The sequence below is a fragment of the Odontesthes bonariensis genome, chromosome 23 (genome assembly GCF_027942865.1).
Source record: "Odontesthes bonariensis isolate fOdoBon6 chromosome 23, fOdoBon6.hap1, whole genome shotgun sequence".
NCBI lineage: Eukaryota > Metazoa > Chordata > Actinopteri > Atheriniformes > Atherinopsidae > Odontesthes > Odontesthes bonariensis.
In genome coordinates this window covers 30218091-30245815 of record NC_134528.1, presented here as the reverse complement: position 1 = coordinate 30245815, position 27725 = coordinate 30218091, and the positions used below count along the sequence as shown (strand labels likewise).

The window sequence follows — 27725 nt, the reverse complement described above, 5'->3', positions numbered from 1 at the left end:
GGTTTGCATCCATTTCGCTGTGTTCAGGGGAATTTGTACAAAATGGTGAGAATTACAAAATCAAATCATTAGATGGACTGCAAATTTGTGAATGCAAGATGCCATTCAATTATTACATTTATTATGTACCGAATGCTCCTTAAGCGCAATAGTTACATATTCTCATTAAAAAAAAAAAAAAACTGAGGTCCTTAAAATGAAGTTAAAAAGTTTAAAAAAAACAGACCAGCCTTTATTCATTTTAATGACTTAACCTTATAGAAAATTAAGTATTTGAGATTGTAACCCTTGAGATTAATGAAAAAAACTCTTAAACATTGGGATCTTAAACATGATTCATTTCTTCAAAAATGGAAAAAAAAAGACAACAAACTTAAATTTTTATTAAAGACATATTTTAGAATGTTTTTAATGGATTACAACGTCTGCCTTTAAAACAAGGCTAACCATAGTTTGACTCCAGATATTATTCCTGCCAACCAGAAAGCAAGCAAATGTACTTCTCCTCAAACAAAACCAAAATATCTCATTAAATCTAAAGTCAAGGGTCTAGTTTAAATCATTTGCAAAGATGTTTGGGAGAGTGCAACAACAGGTACTTGAAATATAGTAGGTTTACAGGACTTAATCCATGGAACTACCCTAAAAGTCCCGTTGTTCATGGAACAGTTCATAAAAAGAAAAGAATAAATTAACTAAAATAGCGAGTTGTGGTGAAACCAATTTCAGTAACTGGAGTTGTACATTTAGAATTAATGTACAAGTATGAAACATGAGTGTGGTTTGCACTGCTGAATACCTTCTGCACCTTAAATGAAATAAAAACATTAATTTCAGTTATCATGTAATGCAATAATTAAAACTACAGAGAATATAAATTCCATGTCATGTAGCCATTGTAGATAAGCCCACCCCTCCAAAAAAAGTTAAAAATTAAACTAATTAAATGTATATACAGCATAATGGACTTGATGACAGAGGTCATTAAGTTAAGAAAGAGACCAAAACACGGAGGCTTTAGTATGAAAAAGAAAAGAAAAAGAAAAAAACCCAACAACGTTTAAGTCCCCTTTCAAAGAATTGGATATTAACATGATCAGAGAGAACAGTTAAAAAGAGAAAAAAAGATGCCTTTTCTATTTCTATATTGGGAATCAGGATTCACCACTGTATAATTCAATAGCTATTTCAAGTAAAAACAAATGAAACAAAACAGAACAAATGGTGCTTTACATTTTTACATATAATCCCCCATCTGTGTACAGTGTATAATTAGATTTCCATTACAATGTTACGACATCTGGGTATGATCCAGCCAACCCCTCTAATCACAGAAACGTTTTTTTTTCTAACTTAACCAGCACCAGTAGCTGCAGCAAACGTTCAGAGGCTAAAAACATTGTTTTGATTTCCCATGATGCCGTGGTAGTGGTCCAAATACCTCAAATCTTTTGTAGTGCTTGATCATTTTACAGGCCTCAATATTACTGGCTGCCTAGCCGCATTATTTGATCCGTTATGGATAAGTCAACAATTTAGGATGTGGTCAGGATGTCTCTGCTGTCAATTTAAGTCAAATAAGCAACACTCATGATGGCTTATGACCACAAAGGACATGTCTGAAAATAACCAGATATTGGCATTAATAACTTACTATTCAAACAATGAACGGGATTAAATTAATTTTGTCAGTTTTAAAAACTAGTCATTTTAGAGGTTAATGTGAAATTTCAATGTCAAATCATGTACACTGACAAAAACAAACTGATTTTAAGTTTTCTTTATGCATTTGGCAGACGCTTTTATCCAAAGCGACTAATTTATCCAAGCTTGCTTTATTAAGAAACCCACAAATATATTCAATTCGACAACAAAATCACATGACCTTTCAGGTGCACTATTTGGAACTTGATGGGTCATACACCAGTGTCTCTGACCCAACCAAATAAACAACAAAACAAAAACAGCCCACCTGGTGCAGCTTGTGGGGCTGTCCATGTCAGAGTGGAGGACCACTCCAATATTGACCCCATCCTCATTGCACTTTTTTTTTTCTTATTATTTTGGAAGTCTTTCAATCGAGGAACCATTTGAACTATTAAAGGCCAGTCTGGCCATCATGGAACAGAGAAGCACAGACTGCAATATACAGTGTCATTCTATTAAGAACGTCATTACTCAACTATGTCTTCACTTAGTACATAGCTGCTATATAAAGGGTCAGATATCACACTACCATATTTGGCTTCTGAAATCATAGTTTTATAACATGGGTTGCAAGGAAACAGGCTGAGCTGCTGACAACAAAAATAATGTTATACTACGACTGCATAAGGGGGTCTGACCCATCTCTCTCAAATACTGAAAGGAAGCCATGAAACAACTTTGCTTAACAGATACAATTCATAGCTTTCTCACTTTTAGAACACTTGGCAGACTTAGGAGGTTACTGTGGAAAGTTGCAGCTCTTGTTAAGACAGTTGGTGCTACAGGTTGACAAAATCCTACCAAGGAAAGTAAACCAATCTGGACAACAGCATGATGTAAAATATTCAATTATTATCGATTCAATTATCAGACAAAAAAAACCTTTGGATCCGAAAATAATCTTTTCACAATTATGAACAAATCATTTTGTCAAAGCATTTACAGTTAGTTGACTATACAAATTCGGCTGTACTGGCCTAATGTGTAGTATAATAAAATATACAATAGGCACTAAACTAGACCTATGCGTTTTTTTCTTATCAATTTACAATTTTTAAAAAAAGTCAAAAACAAGAGTAATAATCACCTGAGTAATTTGATCCAACTCTTCATACCTTTGCTGATATTGTCTCTTTTCTGTCATCTAATGCTCTTACCACATCCCTTAATTACAGTGTCCCCTTTTCACAGTTACATGTTACACGTGCATGCATGACTGAAATCATGCCTGCAGTACATCATTTACCACAATATACACCTGTTAAAAGATAAACTATGATTCACTAAATATGTATTTACAGGAACAAAAGATTAAACAAACCGACAGTGGAGGGTCATTAAAAATATACAACTTTACCATCCCACCTTAGGATGACAAAGTATCAACCCATTTATGGGACGTGGAACATTTTCAGAAGAGTTTATTCCAGTCTCTAGTTGCTTCCATTAGATGCCTCTGGCCATGGCCAACCCAATCTTCTTGGTTGTTGAAGAGCCGACCACAAAACCAGCAGTCAAACACGACTGACCCTTGTCTACGTGATAGACTACCTCTATCAACTACCTCGTATTTTCTTTTGCTTTTTTTCCGTAGTTTCAGTTTGAGAAGGAAGCGTTCTCGAACAGTACTCTGAACTGGCCTTGTACTTAGATTGTCGTTATTAGCCAATGCACTTTTGGTTGATGAATTATTCCCAAGAGTACTAAGGTCAGATAGTGCTTGGACTGTTTTTTGACACAGGGAGACCTTTGTGACAGCACCTTTGTACCTGTTGACTACCCTCATGATGTTGGCCACTTCAGGAATGTCAGCATCTGGATGATTGAGCACCACAACAGGCTGGTATCTGCGAGGGCATTTGACCTGCTGTACCAAGCTAAATGGGGCAAGTCTCAACGTTCTTTCCTCCTCTTTGGCAACAGGCTTCCATAACACAGTAGTTTCTTTGTCAGACTGTACTTTATTAGACAGTCTTCTAGCCTTTTGAACGGTTGTTGGCAGCTCATCAAATAAAGCTTTCCTGCGCCTTTTCCTTTGGCTTGGAGGCCTTATTGGCCTTGGAGCCAACATAAGTTTCTCTGCTTCACAAGGTTGTACCTTAACATTCATCTGAGAAGGTGAAATGTTGGATTTCTTGACATCTTTTTGTGCAGCATTATGTATGCTGATCAGTCTCTTTACTCCACTGGAAGCACTTGCATTAGTTTTGTTTGATGACACCAGGAAACACTTGGTTTGAGGTCTAGTGGCCAAAAACAAAGGCTGACTACTTGATGTGGCAGCGCCACTTGGAGGAAGGCTAGCAGTGGGGGTGACAATTTTTAATATTACTTTATTTCCAGAGCTTTCACTGGTTTGGTTGCTGATAGTTCCACTCTTTACCTCTTGGTTGTTTAGAAATAGGCCTGATTTGTGTGGAGATATGTATCGGAGCAAAAATGCTTGGCGACCAGTCTGCAGTGTGCTGGGTTTCTCTGTAGAGCTCTTGGGCATAGCCAAAACTGGCCGCGAATTCAGTGGGAACTGGGTACTTGGCAGTTTGAGGGTTGGAGTATTGGGGGATTTAGCAAGATGGACAGACCTTTGAACCAAGTAGCATGCCGGTTGTGTCTTTGCCATTTTATTAATTGGTGTACACTGTGGTGCACTTGAAAGAAGTACAGGACCCTTCAAACCTGGACTGCTGATAAGGTAGTGATTGGAGGTGCTGTTTACACCTGGTTTAAAAGCAGAGAAAAGAGTGTTTCCCTGATCTACAGCTTGTGGTTTTGCTGATGGCACACCTATTGTCTTGGTATCTTGAGTTAGAGTTAGTCCACTGGTGTTACTCGATTGTTCCAACCCTGGTTTTAAGAATGATACATTGATTTGGGGATTTGTAGAATTGGTTAGGATTTTGAAACCAGGGGCAGCCTTAACTTGTACAGGCTTGGTAAATTGAGAGTTAGTAGCCCTCAAGAGTACTGGTTGCTTACCCTCTGGTAACTGAAGAATTCTGAGAGTTGTTTTTGTTTGCTTTAAAGACTCGTGGCTTGCAATCGAAGATCCTGTTCTTTCTTTATTGAGTTGTTGGGTAATAATTGCATCTGAATGTTCTTCTACAAAATTTCCCAAGTAAGTTGAACTGCTCTTTGTTTCCGACTGCTTTGTAGAAATGGGAATGCTCTCCTCCTCAACTTTGATAATGTTGAAGTCTTGGAGCACTGTATCTGCATTTTCCTCAGTCAGAGGATCATCAACACCAACTATGTTCTCGTCAATCATAATGTCACCAACTGTACTTTCTTTTAAGCGTTCTGAAGATTCTGGCAATGTCAGGTTAAACTGTGATGATTCACAGCAGGTTTTTTTGTCTCCAGAATTACAGTAAAAGTTTTGGGTAGTATTAGGTAAAGTGCTAAATATTTCCTTGGAATAGTTATGAAAGGTAAACACTTCCTGGTTTGGTGTATTTTGGGTGCCTTTTCCTGTGCAAATGGCACTCTCTCTGCTGCTAACTAATGAGGGTTGGGATGGCTGTATTGGAGTGTCCAAATTTTTCACATTTTGCTTGTCATTTTTACTTTTAATGTCAATATCTAAGCCATCAGATTCTTCTGGAGTAATCTGAGAAGATGGGTCAGTATCCATAGTGTGGAAGGCTGAGTCCCCTTTGTTTATCTCAAATAATTTGTTATTGCCATCAGTCAGAGGTGACTCACGTGAAGATCCACAGTTATCAAGAGTTTTTCTGAAAACAGGTATGGAACAGGTATGCAAGGTTTCTTGAACAACTGTTGAAGTGACCCTACCAGCAGACATCGTTGTAGTATTATTAGTCTGGGAGATACTGTGGCTGGTTGCATCAGATTGGTAAGATTCCTTACTTCCGCATGTTGTTTCATTGAAGTAAGTTTGATCACCCTCATGATACAACTCATTTGTCACTGGATGTAATGTAGCAGCAGGGGTCAAAGGTCTATTCACTACGAGATTTGTTTGTTCACCATCATTGCTTGTGTGTGGAGTGGAGTTAAAGTTGCAAACAGAGGTTTCCTCCTCCTCAACCTTCACTTTTACTGCCATGATATCGTCTTGATCCATCTGAAGGCAAGACACGCATGTTGTTGAAACAGCTAAGCAATGCGACGTTGAGCTCTTACAATTAGAGCATTGTCCATTCTCAACAGAGGCTTTACTTTTACCCAACACTGGATGTGATACCAAAGGGCCAACACTGTCAACTATGGAATGGTTCTGAGTGGACAAGTCTTGCTTTTCTGTCGGTATTACTTTGAGAACCAAATGTTTTTTGCCATCAACCATCTTGAATCCCATGACTTTGGTTGTACAGTTAGGGGGAAGAGAGATTTTGTTCTTTACCATCACAACAGTAAGTCCATTAGCACTGATGTGACTTCCAACATCAGAGCTTAAAAAGTTGTCACATTCCTGCAACATGACTGGTGTTGAATGTTCTGTGTTATGAAAACTTTTGCTCCAACTTCTGCTGTCCCTTTTTGCTACAGTCCCATCCATAAAGTGGTTGGTCTCCTCCAAGAATAGCTCTGGTTTGATTAGTCTGCCATTTCGGTTTGGTACACTCCCAGAGAGATGGCTCTGTTCTGACATTCTCTGAGCCTCCTGTGAGTCACCACTTTTCTTAAACCGGATTACATTCGTTGAATTTGCTGGCGAGCCACTGTCATCAACAGACTTCAATGCATTCCTTCTCTCAGCTTCACCTTTGTGAACACTTGCTGTGTGTTTTCTAAGCTTCTCACGTCTTGGTGCACCAAATCCACAGATTTGACAAGTGAAAGGGAATGTATCCAAATGAGCTTTCATATGATTCTGGTGATCTTCTTCATTCAAACTAATATGTCTGCATTTTGAGCACTTCCAATGGCTCTCGTTATGATGATGGATGTGTTGGACAAATGTTCCTGCATCAACAGTCGTAAACTCACACCAGTCACATTTGAAATGTCCATTTATACTGTGACACATGATGTAGTGTCTTGTAAGCAAAAGCAAAGAGTACTGAACGCCATTGTTGCAAAGCTCACATGTAACCAGAGTATTCCTGTGCTCAATTCGATGGCGCTGAAGAGCGGGGAACTCATTTGTGACAAAATCACACAAATCACAAGGGTATGTAGGAAGGCTTCCATGATGAGCAGCTCTGAAATGTTTAAGGAGATCATTTGGGCTAAATGTAAAATCATCTTTACATACTGAGCATCCAAAGCTCAGAATTTTTCCAGAAAAGACAGCCCCCTGCTGAACTTTACAATGAGCTTTTAGAGTTGGTTTATCTTTTTTTGTAGAACTCCCGTGTTCCTTTATGGGAGATTCTTCTGAAATATTGAAGAGTGGCCCATCCGTTACTTCTCTGAAATGCTTGTACACAAAGTCCTTTACCTTTTCTTTTTCATCCTCTATTACTGATATGCTGGAATTTTTGGCAGGTTCGTGAGGTATTGTGAAGTCTTCCATAATTACAAATCTGCAGATTTCTGGAAGAGGAGACATCAAAAGACATTTTTTAATTAATGCAGGTGATTGACTTGTATAATATGAATTTAGCACAACTATTAACAGAACAATACAAATGTACTACATAAGTTAATTGCTGGTCAGACTGATTTCATGTCCACTCAAAAGAAGGCCAAATCTGAGGACAACTGAGTGGCTTTTTTCTTACTTTGAAATTAAAAATGAAATTATATGAAACAGTACTTTATTTATCCCAAAATGAAATGATATACTTTTAATAATAGAACAATAACATATTATTTGTGTTGAGCATTTCATTTTACCGGACAAAATTGCAATTGCTTCTCATGGATTTACAAACACCCATAGTAAAACATCTTTTGACACATTTGCAAGATTCTGAAAAATATTAATACTCCACAACTTCAAATCTAAAGGATTTTATACCATCTTAAAGAAATACATACATTTTTAGATGAAAGCCTTTCCAGAAATAGTGCTCTTCAAAAATGGCAGTAAAAGTTATTTTATACAAAAAAAAAAAAAAAAAAGCCATATGTGAACATGATCAAGAAACACCACCAACTTCTCTGGGCCAAAGCTCATTTAAAATGGACCGAGGCAAAGCAGAAAACTGCCTGTGGTAAAACTTTTCAAAATGTACTTTTTACGCCCTGTCCCCTGAACTTAAAAAGGAGTGGGACCATCTGACTTGTTATAAGCAAAGAATTCTACATCTCGGATGGCATGGAGGTGCCTTAGAGCCTACGGAACTGGCAACTTGCACACCTGGAAAGGCCCCATCAACGTTGACAGCTATATACAGGTTTTAGAGCAACGTACACTGCTATTCAGATTCTATCTTTATCAGGAAAGGCCTTGCATATCGCAGTAAGACGATGCTAAATAGAATGCTTCTACACCCGCTGAAAACTTTTGGTATGAGACGGAAAATATGACAAAGACAACCAGCTGATCCAGGACAGATGAGCTGCTACAATCCTACATATTTTCCTAAAATCAAGTTAAACTAATTTGAAATACACACTTATTACTATTTAATACTTAATATTATTCAGATGCACTTGAATGTCTTCCCTCCTACATATACACAATGCTCCAGACTCATACAGTTTCTGGCACTACCTACAACTGATTCATGGGAGAGGTTATATTCATCCTGTTGTCCGCTGATGATTTCTACATTATGAACAGCTGTGTGGCTGCTCTGCACCTCACAACACAGGACATTGCTGTCAAGAATATTATAGCTCCAGTTTAATCGTAAGATGCAAAACCCCTCTCCCAGAACAACACAGATGAGTGGTATATATTTGCATAGAAATCTTGTCAGTGATCATACTTTTATGGGAGCCCTGCCGTAGCCGACTCTCTTGTATGTGGCGACTCTGCTGCCTGACATGGGAGAGTGGCAAGCTAGCAGGTGAGCCTGCACATTTGTTGTCATTGTAGAGTAAGACAGTTGCTTTGTACACTAATTTTGATGTCCCATGAGTCTAAGCAACAAGTTTAAATGGCAAGATTGTGTTAAATTGAACCGCTTGGCTTCGCAAAACTTCAGCACAAGCCAGTAAGACACACCTTGCCACATCCACCCTTACACAACAGAGGATACCAGTGAAAATCATTGCTAAATTTGTGTTTTGTAATTTGGGTGTACCAAATCTTACACAGAGAACCCACTCCATCTAAAACGTCCATTAATACTGCCACTACTGATAACTGGAAAAGACAAAGTAAGCTAATGACACCAGTCCACCACACAGTCAAAATGGTCACAACATATAAAGCATAATTAAGTGTTTATTACCTGTAGTCCTTTTGAAAAACCTCAACCATCAGTGCAAGATGTGTCTGAGCAGCTGCAGTGTGCCAACTACGCCTGTAAGACAGAGGATTTTTTTTTAAAATAGAAATAACAGCTTTAAGTTTCTAAGTACACAATGCATCTTTGTAACACAATTTAAAATGGCTGTAACAGTGCGTGTATATCTGTAACAACTGGTGGTTGAAGCTGCGTATGACCCATAGATATGTGAACCCAAATGAGCAAGAGCGAGTCGGAGTCATAATCCCCTGGAATAAAGTTTTTGTTATTTATCAAATGGCGATTTCTGGAAAAATTGTGAAAAAGAAAGTGACAAACTGCAATAACAGAAAACGACTAATTAGTTTCAATTAAATGCAGCATCAAATTATCAAGAGTTTCTCCCTCTCATTTCTTATCTGCTCTAACATGATTTTTTTGCAACAGTAGCCGCATTCGGACAGAGCAGTTCTAAGAACGCCGTTCTAAGAACGGTCCTCCTCGAATTTCGTTCTGATAACTGGCCTTCCCCAGCGGATCTGTTTCAGTTTGCATTCGCACATGAGTCGGGACCTTGATAGGGACTGATGTGACGCCACCGTCTGCAACAGCGCCGTGTTACTTTAGCGCCACATTCAACAACAAAACAGAACAAAACAAAACCTGCGAAAAGTGAGGAGAGAAGAAAAAAAACACCACAAAGAAGCTAACATGGAGAGCGGGGAGGCCACCGTGTTCATGGTCTGCATGATGGTGATATTAATCATGGACGATCACATGAGGCGTCTAACATGGAGGCTGGAAGAGCTCACAGAGAGAGTCAGGAGACGCAGGATGGAGCGCAGGCCATACTTCTTGGTTTCATGAAGGAAGGAGAGCAGAGCGCTGCAGACAAAGGAGACCACGTGGAGGTTTAACTTATCAAACACGCCAAGGTTGTGTCCGTGTCGTATGAGGAAACATTTCAGCCTGACAACACGACAAGGGGCGGAGCTACCAACCACCAAACACCTCCGTCAGATGTGTTCCTATAGAACCCAGAACAGACCCAGCTAAGGAGAAGGAGCTGAAATGGTTCCAGGAACTGAGGGAGATGGTCCCTAGTTCCTGTATGTGCGAATCCGGGAAAAACGGCCCCGTTCCTGAAAAGGTTATAGGAACTGCCAAAAGTTCCTACAGTGCGAATGCGGATAGTAACGATACACACTGGCTCACCATAGTGCATAGACACCTAACTACTTATGCACACTTTGTGCTATCAACCCATTAAAGTATCGACATGTTCTCCAGAAAATGCTCTGCCACTGAAAAGAATGAAAGCATGCTCTTCAAACTTTGGGTTTTCCTTTTTGTTAATCCAACTATTTCCACAGAGTTTCAGGCAGAGACACAAATTAAACTTTAACTGGTCACAAGAAAATGGACTATTATCATATGATTAAGCTTTTTAATATCATCCACCACTTTTTAAAATCATGTACATTTTTGTTCCTCCAAAAACCTTTACTACAGTTTTGAATGAGAGATAGTGGGTGACTTCAGAGATGTGACTCACTAACTCCCGGGGCATTTCAACTTCTTATCACTCTCAAAACCTTTACTTGTCAAATACAATTTATACATAAAAATAATGATACATTTGTCCTCCTTCCCAAAATGTGGCTACCAAAGCGCTATGCCTTACAGAATTTGAACTGCAAGCCATCAAATGAGAGAAGTGCATTAACCCCCTTTGGGCTTTGAAGTGCATTGAGATACATTTTTAGTGATTAGGCACTATACAAAATTGAACTGAACTAATGAAATAAATAAATAAAAGAAAATAATAAAATAAAAATAAAGAACCTTAACTTGTTCCCTTCTTTGCATTTTTAACATTAGGAAAATAAAAAACTACATTGTGGTGTTTCTCCATCCACTCTTGTCCCCAAAAATGGGGACGATTTTGGCTGAAGAGGTCAGCATTCGAGGGCTGCACCAATGCAAAATTCAACAAAAGCTTTTTTCACACATCTTCCCTTTACATACAGAAAATAAGACACCTTCAATAACCCGCAGCTGTTCCTCCTTTTAAGTCACACAAGCCAAACAGAGGAGGATCAGGTTAAATCAAGCTGGCGTCATGGAGTAAACTGAGTGACAACAGCACCGTTGGTTAGAATGCTAAATGCATGGGCGGTGGCTAATGAAGGCTAGGGTAGGCTGTGCCTTCCCAAATGTTATGCTGGGAATTTTGCAAATTATATATATGTGCGCAAGTTATATAGGCTGTTATATTGTGTGTGGGTGTTGTCGCTGCAGCCTGCTGGTGACAATCAGGTCAGGTGATGATAAAACAGTGTCGTCGCTGACCTGGCCCAAGGTGATATGGGTAATGGGCTGGCACTGTAAACATCCGGCTTTTCAAACCGTGCTGCCGCGCTATTTTGGAAAAAGCAAATGGATATACAAACTTTTTTCAATGCAAAGGAAAAACAAAGAAGGTCATATGAACACTTAATTTGCACTGGGCCAGGTCTATATAGCCTGTTAAAGGAGTGATGAGTGGCTGTGGCTCGCCATTGCCTTGTGGGTGTGTGTAATGTATGTGCTTGTGTTGTGGAAAAAGAAAAAGAAAAAAAAAAAAAAATCCTTAAATGCTAGACAGACAGTCAGGACACTTGTTAGTCTTGGAAATTAATTCCACACCGTCATGTCCTCCTTTTTGATTAAGAAACAGAATCCTTGTGTTGTTGTTATTAATTATGCTAAATACCGTAAATTCCGGACTATAAGCCGCTACTTTTTCCCAGGCTTTGAGCACCGCGGCTTATAATACGATGCGGCTAATATATGCTTTTTTTCTTTTCTTTTCATGCCGCCAAAAACATTTTGCAGCGTAACATTAGACCAATAAAATTAAGGAATAGGTCACAGTGGTCCAATGAAATTGTACGATAAATCAAACACACTTACACTTCTAAATTATTGTAAATCGGTCATTTGTACTCACTCTCAACATGGAAAACAAACGAAGAAATGCGTATGATGCAGCTTTTTAATTGAAGGCGATCAATGACTTTTCCTGGTAGGCTACTGTCTTTTTTTTACCAGCTGTGTTACAGGCACTGTTTGGTAAAAAACCTTTTGCAGTATGTATTTGTTTCTGTTAGCATATGATTTAATTAAAAGTTTAAAAATCCTCACGTGTAACATCTTTCTGTGTAAATATCGCATATTACTATGTGGCCACCCGCGGTGCGGCCTATACAAGTACAGGTGCGGCTTATATTCAGGTGCACTCTATAGTCCGGAATTGACGGCAACTAATTTTTACGCCATTTTTGGTTAGAAAAAAACAACAAAAAACATCAATTTCAGTCAGTTCGCCCTCCCATTCTACCTCTGTACTCTGAAAAGGCATATGTGAAAGAGACTTAAGACTGGTGTAAGACATGTCTGCATCTGTGTAATCCAAAACACTCAGTGGGGTCACATGGCACTGAAAGGATCAGATTATTGGCTAAATTACAATAAGAATGAGTAGAGCAAGGGTAATTCTCCTTGGATATATGGCAGTGAATGAATCGAATCATAGGCACAAAGCGTGTCATACCCCGGTATGATAGGTGGCGCTGTACCCATTTCAACTGTTGCTAATAGAGCCACTTCCTGTTGACCTCTTCACCACCAACAACAACAACAAACTCAGGCATTGGAGAAAGATGGAGAACGCAGAGCCAGATGAAGCTACGTCCCTCTACATTTGCTCTGTGATGAGCTTTCTATGGGTATTTCTATTGGTTCATTACCAAAACATTTATTAGAAATTATGTTAAGATGAGCAGCTAAAGGTTTTGTGTCTTAGCAAAAAATACTCTGTGTTGCATGGAGGTCTGGGACAACACCTGTGGAGTAGCAGATCAGGGTGGTGCTAGGGCGGCACGATTATGACCAAAATAATAATTACGGCCATTTTGATCAATATTGAGACCACAATTATTCACTGATTTTAGTGGGAAAAAAAAAAAAAAGGTTTTATTTCAAATGCTTTCACCTCCATTTTGTGCTACACTCCTGCTAATGCACAAATCTAGTCTTCTCATCAAAATAAAACTGGTAATTCTCATTCAACTAAATTTCACTGCATCTCTTAGAAGAAAAACTCAAATTTGAAAAAAAAATAATAATAAAATAGCACCAAAATTTAGAACAAAATAAATCAAGAGAGCACCGTTTTCCATTTCACATTTGTTTAAATGATTAAAACATCTTGAAAATAGGGTGTAGCTCAGGATGGTGAGCAGTCATCTGCCAATCGAAAGGTTGGTGCCCAACTCCCAGCGTCCCATGGGCCTTCATACATTCATCATACTGCAGTTTGCTTTTTGCATACGATTTGTTCTTGATTAACCTAAGTTTCGAAATACTTTGAAACAACACATAATGCGTTTTCAAGAAACAAGCTCTTCGCCCTCTGCTCTGTCAGGCATTTGTTTTTTGTTTTGACGCTCTACTATCTATTCTTGTACATCTGTCCTCATGTCACTACTTGTTCAAACTTCAACCAGGAAACTTCAAGCTTCACCAAGCTGCTAGGAACAACTGTGACTAGGACATGGAGCTTAATTTGCTTTTGCTTTGCGTTACACTGATGGAGCACGTATTTCAGGCTGCGGCTACACGAAAACGTTTTTCACTGTAAACGATACTTTTTCTTATCGTTTCGCTGTCGCGGCCACACGGAGCCGGCGTTCCCACTACCCCAAAACGATAGTTTTTGAGAACGGGTTCCAGAGTGGGAAAGTTTGAAAACGGCCTCGTTTCGTTTCCATTGTTACAGCTAAAACGTTTTTGCGTCAGTCAAACGTTGACGCTGTGAGCCAATTTTAACACTTCTCTATTGTCTCACAGCGTGGCGTGACACAGTGGCGTGTGTACTGCATCGTTTCATCGTTTTCATCCGTTTTCGTCTGGACCTGAGTCTTTACAGCAGCGCGTTGTCGTGTGGTCGCAAGAATTTTCGTACCCGTTTTAAAAAAAAACCTCGTTTCGTTTTCGTGTAGCCGTAGCCTTAGTCAACGGACGATCATATCTGTTTAATTGCAGGACGTCAAAAAAAAATAAATAAATAAAAAAAACAGGATCGAGACTAAATTTAAATTAATTGTGCAGCCCAAGGGTGATGGTTCCCATTTTTAAGCGGTAAGTAAGTATTTTTTGGGGCTTTTTATGCCTTTAATGTTAGGACAGTTTGACAGAGACAGGGGGCAGAGAGAGGGGAAAGACACGCAGCACAGGGCCGCTCGGTGCGGGAGTCGAACCGGGGCCAGCTGCAGCGAGGACTGTAGCCTCTGTACATGCTACCGAACGCCCCAGCAGTGTAGTTTTTACCCAGGTCATTGAACAGTGGTCCAGATCTTCACCCTCAAAGTTAATGAGGGGGTCAAAGGACTTTTAACATAAAGGCAAATTCCCACTGCAGGAAATTCCACCTTTTGCAGTTCCTATAATCTTTTCAGGACTGGGGCCGTTTTTTTTCCCCCCTCATTCGCACATACAGGAACTAGGGACACGGCCGTCAGTTCCTTTTACCATTTTAGCTCCTTCTCTGAGGCTCGGTCTTTTCTGGGTTCCATAGGAACACATATGACGTAGGTGTTTGGTAGCTCCGCCCCTTGTCAGATTTCCTCTTCTTCATGTTCCTAATCTCCTGAACGCAAACAGTAGAATAACGGCTGAAATGTTTCCTCATACGACACAGACACAACCTTGGCGTGTTTAATAAGTTAAACCTCCACGTGGTCTCCTTTGTCTGCGGCGCTCTGCTCTCCTTCCTTCATGAAACCAAGAAGTATGGCCTGCGCTCCATCCTTCGTCTCCTGACTCTCTCTGTGAGCTCTTCCAGCCTCCATGTTAGACGCCCCATGTGATCGTCCATGATTAATATCACCGTCATGCAGACCATGAACGCGGTGGCCTCCCCGCTCTCCATGTTAGCTTCTTGGTAGTGTTTTTTTCTTCTCTCCTTACTTTTCGCAGGTTTTGTTCTGTTTTGTTGTTGAATGTGGCGCTAAAGTAACACGTCGCTGTTGCAGACGGTGGCGTCACATCTGTCCCTACCAGGTCCCGACTCATGTGCGAATGCAGACTGAAACAGTTCCGCTGGGGAAGGACAGTTCATAGAACAGAATTCCAGGAGGACCGTTCTTAGAACTGCTCTGTCCGAATGCGGCTGTAGTCTATCTTTGTTTTCTGAAATTGGAGAAGGCTCACAGCTCAGTGTCCTGAGAGATTTTGTGGGGTACACTGCAGGGGAGAATGGGTTACAAGAATTGCTTTTGCAGGCTATTTGGTTCCAGTATAACAAAAGTAAGAGCTGCGTCTACATTTTTGGCACAAAGTTGAGCTCGTTTACAGTGAGTGTTGAACTCCAAATCACAGGGTTGCATCTCTGCTTTTTGAAGATGATGTAGTTATGTTGGCTTATTCAAGCATTGACCTTCAGCACCAACTGAAGCAACTCACAGCTAAGTGTGAAGAAGTCCGAATGAAAGTCGGCCCCTCCCAATCTAAGGTTATAGTTCTTCATCGGAAAAAGGTAGACTACTTCCTCCAGGTTAGGGATTACTTTATGCCTCAAGCTGAGGAGTTTAAGTATCTTCCGATCTTGTTCATGAGGGAAAGCTGGAGCGAGAGATGGAGGGACAGTATTGAGCTACGTCAGTAGTATTGAGGGTACTGTGCTGGTTCATTGTTGTGGAGAGAGAGATGAGTTGAAGGACAAAGCTTTCGATTTACTAATCTATCCTTGTTCCAACCCTCACTTATGGTCACAAGATTTGGGTAGTGACAGAAAGAATGAGATTGCAGATAAAAGCGGCTGAAATGAGTTTCCTTGAGAGGGTAGCTGGGCTCAGTCTTATAAATAAAGCAAGGAGCGCAGCAATCCAGAGGGAGCTTAAGAGGAGGCTGCTGCTCCTCCACATCCATCAGCTGAGGTGATTCAGGCATCTGATTAGGATGGCTACAGGTTTCATTACTTTTTCTGACGCATCCAATTGGAATGAAAACCCCAAGGCAGACCTAGAAAATACTGGAGAGATTATACACTGCTCAAAGAAAATAAAGGGAACACCAAAACAACACGATGTAACTCCAGGTCAGTCCCACTTCTGTGACATCAACCTGTCCAGTTAGGAAGCAGCACTGACTGTGGATCAGTTCCACCTGCTGCTGTGCAAATGGAACAGACAACAAGTGGAAATGAGAGGCAATTAGCAAGACCACCCCTATAAAGGAGTGGTTCTGCAGGTGGTGACCACAGAGCATTTCTCTGTTCTCATCCTTTCTGGCTGATGTTTTGGTCACTTTGCATTTTGTCAGTGCTCTCACCCCCAGAGGTAGCATGAGGCGGTGTCTGCAACCCACAGAAGCTGCTCAGGTAGAGCAGCTCATCCAGGATGGCACATCAATGCCAGCTGTGGCAGGAAGGTTTGCTGTGTCTCTCAACACAGTGTGCAGAGCATGGAGGAGATACCAGGGGACAGGCCAGTACACCAGGAGATGTGGAGGGGGCCGTAGGAGGGCAGTAGAGTATGGCAACCCGACCGAAGCCCGTCGGGCCCGGTCGGAACCCGACGGGCCGGGCCGGACTCGGACAAAAAATTAGAATGTCTTGTCGGACTCGGGTCGGGCTCGAAAGCAAGCAGACATCGTGAAAATTATAAACAGCCAGAGGACAGGTTTCAGTTCATTGCAAACGTCAGTTTTTGTGATAAACATAAATAATTGAATATGCATAAATGAAAATGTTGGTAGGCTATTCGTGCCTCATGCCGTGCAGCATGCATCTGTGTGCATCTGTGGTCTGTGCATGCTCGGTGCGCACGCACGCATATCGAACATTCGAACAACTTTACATTAAACACGTGCGATCAGTGCAGCCGAGCTCAGTTGGCTGGAAGCGCTATGGAGGACATTAAAAGAAAAATAGCTTCTGGAGAACTGAAAGTCGTGGAAAATGAGAGGGGGAAATCCACTGTGTGGAAAGCTTTAAGCTATAATGGATTATGGAGGATAATGGTGCGCTGTCACCAATGTGTATTTACTGATTAGGGTGCGCCGTTTTGCGTTGGTCACTGGTCTCGGTCTTCCGGCGGGCTCGGACTCAAATATTTTAATTAATCTCGGGCTCGGGTCGGATTTGAGAACTTTTCTGTCGGTTGAGGGCCGGGCTCGGACAGAAAAATCCGGCCCGAGCCAGGCTCTAGAGGGCAGCAACCCAGCAGCAGGACCGCCACCTCCTCCTTTGTGCAAGGAGGAACAGGAGGAGCGCTGCCAGAGCTGCAGAATAACCTCCAGCTGCCACTAACATGCATGTTTCTGCTCAAACTGTCAGGAACAGACTCCATGAGGGTGGTATGAGGGCCCGACGTCCACAAGTGGGGCTTGTGCTTATAGCCCAACACCGTGCAGGGCAATTTACCAGAGAACACCAAAATTGGCAGATTCTCCATTGACGCCCTGCGCTCTTCACGGATGAGAGCAGGTTCACACTGAGCACATGTGACAGACGTGACAGAGTCTGTCACATGTGGAGAACGTTCTGCTGCCTGCAGCATCCTCCAGCATGACCGGTTTGGAGGTGGGTCAGTAATGCTGTCACTGCTGACGAGACTGGTTTAACAGAAACGGAGGGACCGCTGGCAAGCTGCTGCCGCGCCTCCCGCTGTATTCGCTATTTTTTATTTTCAAGTCTAGTTTGAACGTTGGATTTTAAACCCATCTGCTAGAATCGGCTTTCTTGATCTAGCACTCTGCGACACCGAATCAGTTGCAAACAGTCACTATCCGTTTGCTGCCACTGCCTTGCCACTCGTTAGCCAGCAGCTTGGGCTCATCTGTATGGGACTCCTGTGGCTCCTCTCCGCACTCTGTGGCTGGATAAGTCTGTTCTGGTGTGCACACCTAATCGGGCCGGGCCGGTCCGTTGCCACTCTGCTGGCTCTCCTGGGCGCCCGCCTGCTCCCGTGGATTGCTGTCAGTGCGGGGGTTGCCGCCTCCCTGTAACACCGACGGTGTCCGCCTGCCCGCTGGCTAGTCTGCTGCTAATCCCCAACGCCGCCCCCCAGTCTCCAGCGAAGCTACAACCAGCACGCCCCACTCCTCTGGCTCCGCTGCGCTGGCTCTGTGGCTTCACCATCCACCGTTGGGTTACGTTTCTGCCGATCTCACACCATGTGGATTTTTAATCTGTTCCCCTGGATTGCGCTTTATTTCCGCCCATCACTGACCCAATCCAGCACTGAAATCCTGGTTCATTCATTTGTCACATCCCGCATCAACTACTGCAATACCCTGCTCACTGGACTCGCCAACAAACTCATCAACAGACTGCAAATCATTCAGAATTCAGCAGCCTGGATCATCCCCGGTACCAAATCTTTGGACCACACCACCCCTGTTCCCATCACTGGCTCCCAGTACAATACCGCATCCACTACAAAAATCTTCTCACCTATAAAGCTCTCCACAACCTAGCCCCCACCTACACAGCGACCTCTTTCACCAACACACTCCCTACGCTCAAGCTCTGCTGGACTACTAACCATCCCCACGTCACGACTCAGCACCATGGGTGACCGAGCCTTCAGCTGCTCAGCACCCAGGCTCTGGAACTCCCTCCCCCCCACTCATAAGACAGTCAGACTCCATCACAACATTTAAATCTCAACTTAAAACTCACCTATTCAAACTGGCATACTCCCTATAACTGGACGCTGTGCACTTCTGTTTTACATTGTCTCGTGTTTTTATGCTTTTATTATGTTTTATGCTCTTATTTCTCATGTAAGGTGACCTTGGGTGACCTGAAAGGCGCCTCCAAATAAAATGTATTATCATTGGTATTATTATTATTAATGGTGTGGGTAAGCATTTCTTTGGAGGGCCGCACAGCCCTCCATGTGCTAGCCAGAGGTACTCTGACTGCCATTAGGTACCATGATGAGATCCTCAGACCCATTGTGACCATATGTTGGTGCAGTGGGCCCTGGGTTCCTTCTGATGCATGACAATGCTAGGCCTGATGTGGCTGAAGTGTGTCAGCAGCTCCTACATGATGAAGGCATTGATGCTATGGACCGGCCTGCCCGTTCCCCAGACCTGAATCCAGTCCAGCACATCTGGAACATCATGTCTCGTTCCATCCACCAACACCAAGTTGCACCACAGACTGTCCAGGAGTTGGATGCTTTAATCCAGGTCTGGCAAGAGATCCCTCAGGAGAACATCTGCCGCCTCATCAGCAGCATGCCCAGGCGTTGTAGGGAGGTCATACAGGCAGGTGGAGGCCACACACACTACTGAGCCTCATTTTGATTTGTATTGAGGATTTCCACTGAAGTTGGATCAGCCTGTGATGGGATTTTCCACTTTTATTTTGAGTTTGATTCCAAATCCAGACCTCCATGGGATAATGATTTTGATTTACATTAATAAGTGTTATGTTATTTTGTTCTCAACGCATTCCACTATGTAATGAATAATATTTCATTCATTGATATCTAGGAAGTGTTATTTTAGTGTTCCCTTTATTTTTTTTGAGCAGTGTATATCCTATCCTATATCCTGGGAATACCTCTGGATCCCAGCGAGAAACTGGACTGTTACATGGGACAGGGATGGCTCGGTTTCTTTGGGGACCTGTTGCCTCCACAACCTTGAATAAGTGGATAAAAATAGATGGATGTAATATCAATGTGTGGAGTTGTATGCTGACTGAAGTGACTTTGTTGACATTTCAGTATCTTCTCCAGTGACTTACATGCACTGTGCCATTTCTAAGTTAGATATTTGGATAGTGGAACTGGATAGTGTATTGGTAAGATTGCCACCTTTCATATGAGTGACCTGGATACAAATCCCTTGCATGAAAGGTACTACCTCCAGTAGGAGTCCTTTGGTAAGACCCCTTTACCCTACCAGTGTAAATCGCTTTGGATAAAAGCGCCTGTAAAATGCATAAGATAAACATATTTACTTTAACTTTCTTATTTGAATTATTATGAAAATCAGTAAATCGTGGTTCTATCTTTACACTGTGGTGGATGTATTGAATTTTTTGTCATTTCAGTTTTTCCTGCAAACTGAATGGTTGATTCCTACCTTTCAACATGCCGCTGACAGACCACGCCTGGACTGAATACTTGTTTATCTCATCATCACATCCAAACACAAAGCCAATCTGTTTCATTTGCAATGAGTGGGTGGCGGTGTTTAAAGATTACATCCCTTCGTGTTTCCTATATCTTGGAAAAGATGAAAAGACCATTTACAGGCTTCGAAACAGTGAAAGACTGTAAGCTGGCCGTCATAGATGAGGTGATAAATGAAAAACTGTGATGGCTGCATCCACAGCCACACAAATGTGTTAATATGCATCAAATATCACAACTGCAATACAGTATTATATAGAACTCTACACTTACATATTCTTCTTAAAATTTCAGATTTGATTTACAGAGCGATGCACAATTGGTTTTGGTTTGGAATTTTTGGAATGTTTACACTGACATGACACTGTATGCTAAAATAAGTGCGTACAGTTTATTTTACACCGTTTCCTGTTTGAATTAGTTGCTTAATTTGTTTAGTTTTATGAGTTGCCTCAGCTGAGGCTGATCTCGGCCCTTGGCTGACAGAGGTGGCAAAGGGGTGTGGCAGGCCTATATGCTGAAACCAGTCCTTTCATTGCAACAAAAGGAAAACTCTTCTAACTTTCACAGAACTTAAATTCTTGCAGCAGATCTGTTTGAAATGCTGTTGGAAGACTATCACGTGCAGAGACAAAACTGACACTCCAAAATTTTGCAAGTCAGTTTTTGTTTTCTTAAAATGGCAATTGCTTCCGAGAGGAACAGCTCGGCTTACTTCCGTTAGGACACACAGCTGGCAAGACCATTCTTTGAGGGGATTTCAGCTTTTTTCTGGATATGAAGCCTGTATGCATGCTTGCGACTGATGGGGCTCCATCAATTTCAGGAAAAGTGAGTGGTTTAGCAGCACGTTGGTCTGCTGTTGCACCTCACATAATATTGTCACACTGCACTGTACATTAGGCAGTGTTGTGTGCAAAACTGAGTGGGGAGCTCAAGACAATGGACAGTGTGATGGCAGCAATTAATTATATTTGCTCCACCTACAGCCTCAAACACCGCTTAAAGTGGAAATGAAGCAGTGACATAACACAGATGGCAAAATAATCAGTGAACTAAAACGTCAAATTAACGAATTACAAAAACTCCAAAATAAAAGCCGTTATTCAGAATAAAGCACTAACAATTTTTAGTAATGTATGTGCTTTCAACCTGTGCGCCGCCATTGTTGCTATGACGTCACGAGAATGGTTGCGAAAACATTCTAATACTGTCAACATTAGATACACATAGGAAGGAACCATAATATACCGCCAAAATGAATGGAGAATGGGAGTGTGATGAATGTGACAGGCCAACAAATGGCGATAAACATCCTATAGCCTATGCTTTCGAGCCTGTGAGAGAAGAGGGAGCTGTGGTGGCAACCTACGCCGAGTCAGAGGAGTATGATGATGAGGAAGACGAACCGTGGGACCACCAAGATCGGGTTGGAAACATAGCGTGGTGTCGGCCTATGTGTGGGGCTTGCATACCAATGGACACGAATGCAGAAAGTGTCTGCTGCCAGGAGTTGAGGCTTAATCATTTAACCCAAGGCCAGTGCATCTCCCAAAACCAACACTTCAAGATGTTGTGTCTGGAGAGAGAGGTGTTGGATGTCTCGATCCTATTACTCAAAGACATCAGAGCTGACACGCTGGAGCGACCAATAAACAGCAGGTAGGCCTTATAATCCATTTTTCACAACTGATCAGCATACCGACACATCGTCTACACTACAGCTACAAAAACAACCTACACGAAGTCCCCCTCAACCAATAAGCCAGCTTAGCAGTCGGCCATCTCAAAGCAGCTAGTTACTGCCCTCTGCTAACACTTTGCGCATACCGGTAACTGCAATGATCGGCTAATCTTTCAGGCAAACATACCTGTCAACAATGCATTTTCACGTAGTATGTTGAGTTGAGAATCAATCGTTTGCTGATAGCGTTGCATTTGGATGGGAATGCCCGAGATATACATTTCCTCATCCATTCTTGGCATATAGGAACTGCAGAAGCTGTCACCTCATATAGCGAAGCGCTGAAAAGATGTGGCGCAACGCAAGTGCTTGACACACCCACTCCTCTTACAGTCTGCATTGTAGCCCCCGCAACAATAATAATAACCACGATGGCATCTTCTATTATGTGTATTTCCACATAGCCTACCTTATGCTGATATCGTCGCTGTCCAACAGCAATCTGGTATCTCCACTTGTCATTGTTTTTTACATATTCATTTATAAATCACTATTTTCTAAATACATAATAATGTCAACATTAAAGTTAGTTAGGCTATTAAAGAATGTATCATACATATACTCATGGAGACAGTAGTACTGATAAATATTTTATGATAAATAGAGAATGAATATAAAATAATTAAAAAAATAGTGGAGATACAAGGTTTCTGCTGGACAGCGACAATATACTAATTGTACCTTCTTCCCCCCAGTCTTTACAGGCTTACAGCATACAGGCAATTCAGCCTTTGGTCCAGGGGTTACCTGGGATGGAGGAACAGGGTTCCATTACCAGCCTGTGTTGTGAATTCCATCAGGACTGTCTACCCATCTCCTCAATACTGTGGATTTGAGTACAGTGGAAACCGCTTATAGTGGTCACGGATATAGTGATCAACCGCTTATATAGATCAAAAGGCTTGGGACGGAATCATTTCTATACAAATGCTGTTTAAATAATTTGTTTATAGTGATCAAGAAATCCACTTATAATGTTCATTTTATGAATGTAAACATGTGCAAAAATAATTTTAAAACTACGTGTAGCTATTTTATTTTTTACTCCCTTGATTCCTTTCTGGACGTCTGCTTCTGCCTCGCTAGCTAACGTAACGAGTTGACACCGGGCAGCAAGCGCGCGAATCATGGCTGGAAAAAGGAAGTCAATGGAGGAGCATTGATCCGAGCAGGGGTGCTGAAAGGCGGATTGAATTCAAACTTTATTTTCTGACTTGTAAGAAAAAAAAATGCACCAGCGGCACAGCAGAGAATAAGTAACGTACTGTATTTGAGTTAGCCTACAGTATGTCTGCGCACTGCGCAGTACTGTAATTAAACTTGCATGATAATAAAATTCAGTAAATACTGAAGCTATCCGTTTCATTTAATTTTTCTCATTGAAAAACGATACAAATGGCATTTAGATGATATTCTGCATAAAAAAAATAAGTGAAATACATGTACTGTAATACAACTTCGGTTTTAGTAATCAACCGCTTATAGTGTTCAAATTGGCTCTGGACCAACGTGATCACTATAAGCGGTTTCCACTGTATTGCAACTTGTAGAAAACACATGTCCATTACAAATTAAAAACTACAATAAACAAATAAATAAAAATATGCATACAAATGTAATGCTGTGAATAACAAGTATTTTATTAATTGCCAACCAATCAATTCATTGTTTTAACAGTTTACATGTATTAGTAATTCATATTTATATATTTGTATATATACAGTATTTATCTGTCTCATATTTGTAATTTCTTTTTATCAGCACAAGATACTATGAACAATTCTTTAAAAAAAAATAATAATAAAATCACCCTAAATGGCCATACACTATTACAATAATACTTTTAATTCAATATCTCACACAAGTACGATTCAAAGGTCAATTTCTTATTTGCAATCGCGGTGTTGAATGAAAAAATACACCCCCACAGTTATTGTGGCTAGGCTGACAACATGGAAACTTAATTGTTTTCTCCACGGAGGCGGGGTGCACGAGTGCGTAAGCGAAAGTCAAGTACGGGAGTTTGGATAATGGAGTGTTATCTTGGTGCGTGCGTAACTATTCATCACCAGTGCGAGCCCAGCGGTTGTGATGAGCATCCACACTTGTTTGTTATCTCAATAACTAAGCCGCTACATGGCTAAATGAAGAGCTCTTCTCCATCTCTTTCTTCTGAATGCACTATGATGACGGGCCGATTCTAAGGTAAACATTTGCAACCCAAACAATCAACTCATGTATAGCCTTTATCCCTTATAGCTAACTGTATGACGTAAACAACACCATCCATCCATCCATTATCTTCCGCTGGTCCGGGGATCGGGTCGCGGGGGCAGCAGCTTGAGCAAAGAAACCCAGACGTCCCTGTCCCCGGCCACTTCCTCCAGCTCTTCTGGGGGGACCCCGAGGCGTTCCCAGGCCAGCCGAGAGACATAGTCTCTCCAACGTGTCCTGGGTCTTCCCCGGGGCCTCCTCCCAGTGGGACGGGCCCGGAACACCTCACCGGGGAGGCGTCCAGGAGGCATCCTAACCAGATGCCCCAGGAGGCATCCTAACCAGATGCCCGAGCCACCTCATCTGACTCCTCTCGATGCGGAGGAGCAGCTGTTCTACTCCGAGCCCCTCCCGGATGACCGAGCTTCTCACCCTATCTCTAAGGGAGAGCCCAGACACCCTGCGGAGGAAACTCATTTCGGCCGCTTGTATTCGCGATCTCGTTCTTTCGGTCACTACCCACAGCTCGTGACCATAGGTGAGGGTAGGAACATAGATTGACCGGTAAATCGAGAGCTTGGCCTTCTGGCTCAGCTCCTTCTTCACCACGACGGGCCGGTGCAGAGCCCGCATCACTGCAGACGCCGCACCGATCCGTCTGTCAATCTCCTGCTCCATTCGTCCCTCACTCGTGAACAAGACCACGAGATACTTGAACTCCTCCACTTGGGGAAGGATCTCATTCCCGAAACAACACAATTCCCTGAATTCACCCATCTCTCAGACGCGCGACAGTGAAACGCGTTTGGTCTGACTCGGAAACTTGGCCGAATAACAAATGTGTATTGTTTCATATCGTTTTTCAATCACCTCAGGTTTCTTAGGAATGACGTGAAAATGAATTTCATTCCCACTGGCTTTAGCCCTGTAATATTCATTGGAGCATCCGGGGGCGATACAAAATGACCCCCCCACCTTACGAGAAACACCTGTCATATTTATTTGTTGGTTGCCGCGATACACAATACAAGCTAACGGTAAGCTAATAGCAAGCTGTGAGCTAAACCATGCTCGTGACGTAAGCAAAGAACATGGCTGCGCCCTTGTGGCCAAAGTCGGTATTAAAATATAATTTTTCTAGCGAAACTATTTGAATTTGTGATTTACTGAATGGCCTCTCATTTTTTAAAACAAATAAGCCTCTGAAAATGCTGCCATGTGCCACTGCTTCATTTCCCCTTTAATCCATAACCTGCTGACATATGTTTGCTGAACACCACGGCCTACTTTTCAATAATGACAGGTGTCTGTCCAAAGCCAAGGAACTGGAGTAGGAACTGAGTATTTTGGTGATCTCAGAAAGGATATCACAACTTCCCTCTGCAGCAGCAAGCAAAAAAAGGCAGACACGCACTCGAATCGCATACTGGACAACAACTTCATGGCCAACGCCTGCCTTCTGAGAGACATGCTCAAACCCAGAATGAACTCAATTTGGGATTCCAAGGCAGACACAAACCTGACTGGAACTCATGAAAACAGATGCTCCCCAGCACAGGTATGATGACAAACTGTGAAAGAACAGCACCCATTAAAACCATTTGTTAACTCACAGTTGCTTAAAGCATTTCTAGATTGTTGCTCTATTCTACTGCTTCGCTCTCACATGACACTGCATAGTCTTGAAAGACTTATAGTATGCTAGCTTTAACTGGAAGAATTTGTACTTTTTTTTTCACACCTCATAAGCCATCTAATTCATGTCAGAGTCTGGCAGTGGTAAAATGTTCTTCTCTTATTGTTTTTATGGCAGTTGGCAAACAGCTTGATGCATTTGTGCCATCTTGTGGTGGTAGTATCACATTACAGTCAGCTTCCAATTAAATGAAAATATTTACATAAGACATTAGATGCATACTATAGTTTGATTAGCAAAAAAGATGAAAATCATTTTTCTTCTTTTACACAGTTCCACACAGAATCTACTAATTATTTTGACAACTATATTCATTAGTCAGCTGATGAGCAACAAATCTGATAGTCACTCTCTTAAATTGAGCTTCTATAGCTATACCTTCTCAAAGTGACAGAGCAACGACTTTTTTCATCCATTGTTACATTTCTGGAGCAAAGATAAGGAGCCATGAGAGATATGGTAAGCTCTAAACCTTTAAACATTTATCAAACCAAAGTGCTCTCGTTTAAGTGACAGTCTGTCGGTTTATTTCTAAGCATTTTTCACAAAGTCTCAACGGTGCTACTCAACACCTACAAACTAATGAGGTAAACAAATGGCGTTCATTTAATATGAGCAACTTAGTAAAAAAAATAAATAAATAAATAAAAAATGCCATCACTGGGACTCATTATCCATCAGTTGCCCTGCAGATGACTGAAACAGCAATTTGAAAAATGCAAGGCTCATCGATAGGCTAAGTAATAGAGATAATATTAAGATAATTGTCAATCAACATATGTGAACAAGTTGATAAACGAAGGGAAACAAAACATGCGAATCTACAGTCTTTAAAAACACTTGATTTGTATATTGTTTAAATGATGTTTTGCATAAAATTCCTTTGAAAGATCCGAGTGAATTTTATCAAGACATATCTATGCGTTATTTTAAGTAACACTAACAGATACATTAAGCCAGTAATAGCAAAGGTTCAGAGCAGAGGTGGTCGTTTAACCGCTGACAGGTACCCCGGACCCAAATTATGGAACAAATAGAAATTAAGCTCTTACAAAAGAGGAAAAGTTTAGTCATCTCAAAGCGGCAACTCAGAATCAGCCACGTAAATCAGCGCAGGGACAAACACAAAGCATGGAAGAAATGGAAACCTCTTCGGCAACATCACATTTAGACACTTTCATTTCATTTGTGTTCACTTTTCCGGGCGACTTGCTCCATCGTTGCTTAAGTTTAGGAGGCGCAAGGACACACTGCATCAGTGGGAGAACTACAGGCTGGACAGGGACGCCAACACAACAATCCACGCTGATATTTTACTGCAATGTGCCCGTTTCTGACGCCGTACGTGGAAAATACATGCTGTGCGGCTATTTTAATGTCCGCGGAGTTTAATTACCAGTTATTTTACACCAAAATAAAGCCCCCACCCACGCAAAGAAATTCAAAGTTACAGAAAATAAGTTATTTCTTACTATGAACTCGATGGAAGTTCAGGCTGCGTCCCATCAACGTCCAACATTGTAAATGAAGGTTAAGGTTAAAAAACACATACACAACAGAAACATTTTCCTTCCTTCTCTCCTGTCTGTGGAACCACAGCGACGGCGGCCATGACAGTCCATCCGGGTACTGTTGTGCTCTTGACACTCACGTCGAGGCGGATGAATATGTGTTACTTGTCAAAAAACAAATTAGTGACTCGGGTGGTATTTTTATTAATAGAAAACCCCAACAAGAGAAACTTTCACTGAAGAGTAAATGTATTCAGTTTAACAAGAATACCTAAAGAACCTGTCGGTGTTGTTGCAGCATAAGCCCTACGTCATCTTTTGCCCCTGCGCGTGTGTGTGTGTGTGTGT

At 41.7% G+C, this 27725-nt stretch overlaps 1 protein-coding gene across 2 annotated transcripts; it reads right to left on the bottom strand.

Moving 5' to 3' along the window:
- Positions 1-363: 363 nt before the first annotated feature.
- On the bottom strand, positions 364-27725 carry LOC142373832 (zinc finger protein 518A). Of its 2 annotated transcripts, none has more exons than XM_075457265.1 (3): positions 27339-27725; positions 9018-9089; positions 364-7206 (listed from the first exon to the last, which is right to left on the bottom strand). In XM_075457265.1, the coding sequence occupies exon 3, from the start codon at positions 7184-7186 to the stop codon at positions 3119-3121; it is 4068 nt and encodes a 1355-aa protein (XP_075313380.1). In that variant the 5' UTR covers positions 7187-7206; positions 9018-9089; positions 27339-27725; the 3' UTR covers positions 364-3118. The 2 variants fall into 2 exon arrangements, with proteins under 2 accessions (XP_075313380.1, XP_075313381.1); XM_075457266.1 differs by having other exon boundaries at positions 27419-27725.

Excerpts from the sequence above, each read along its gene's own strand:
- LOC142373832 (XM_075457265.1), bottom strand. The coding sequence starts at position 7,186 with ATGGAAGACTTCACAATACCTCACGAACCTGCCAAAAATTCCAGCATA.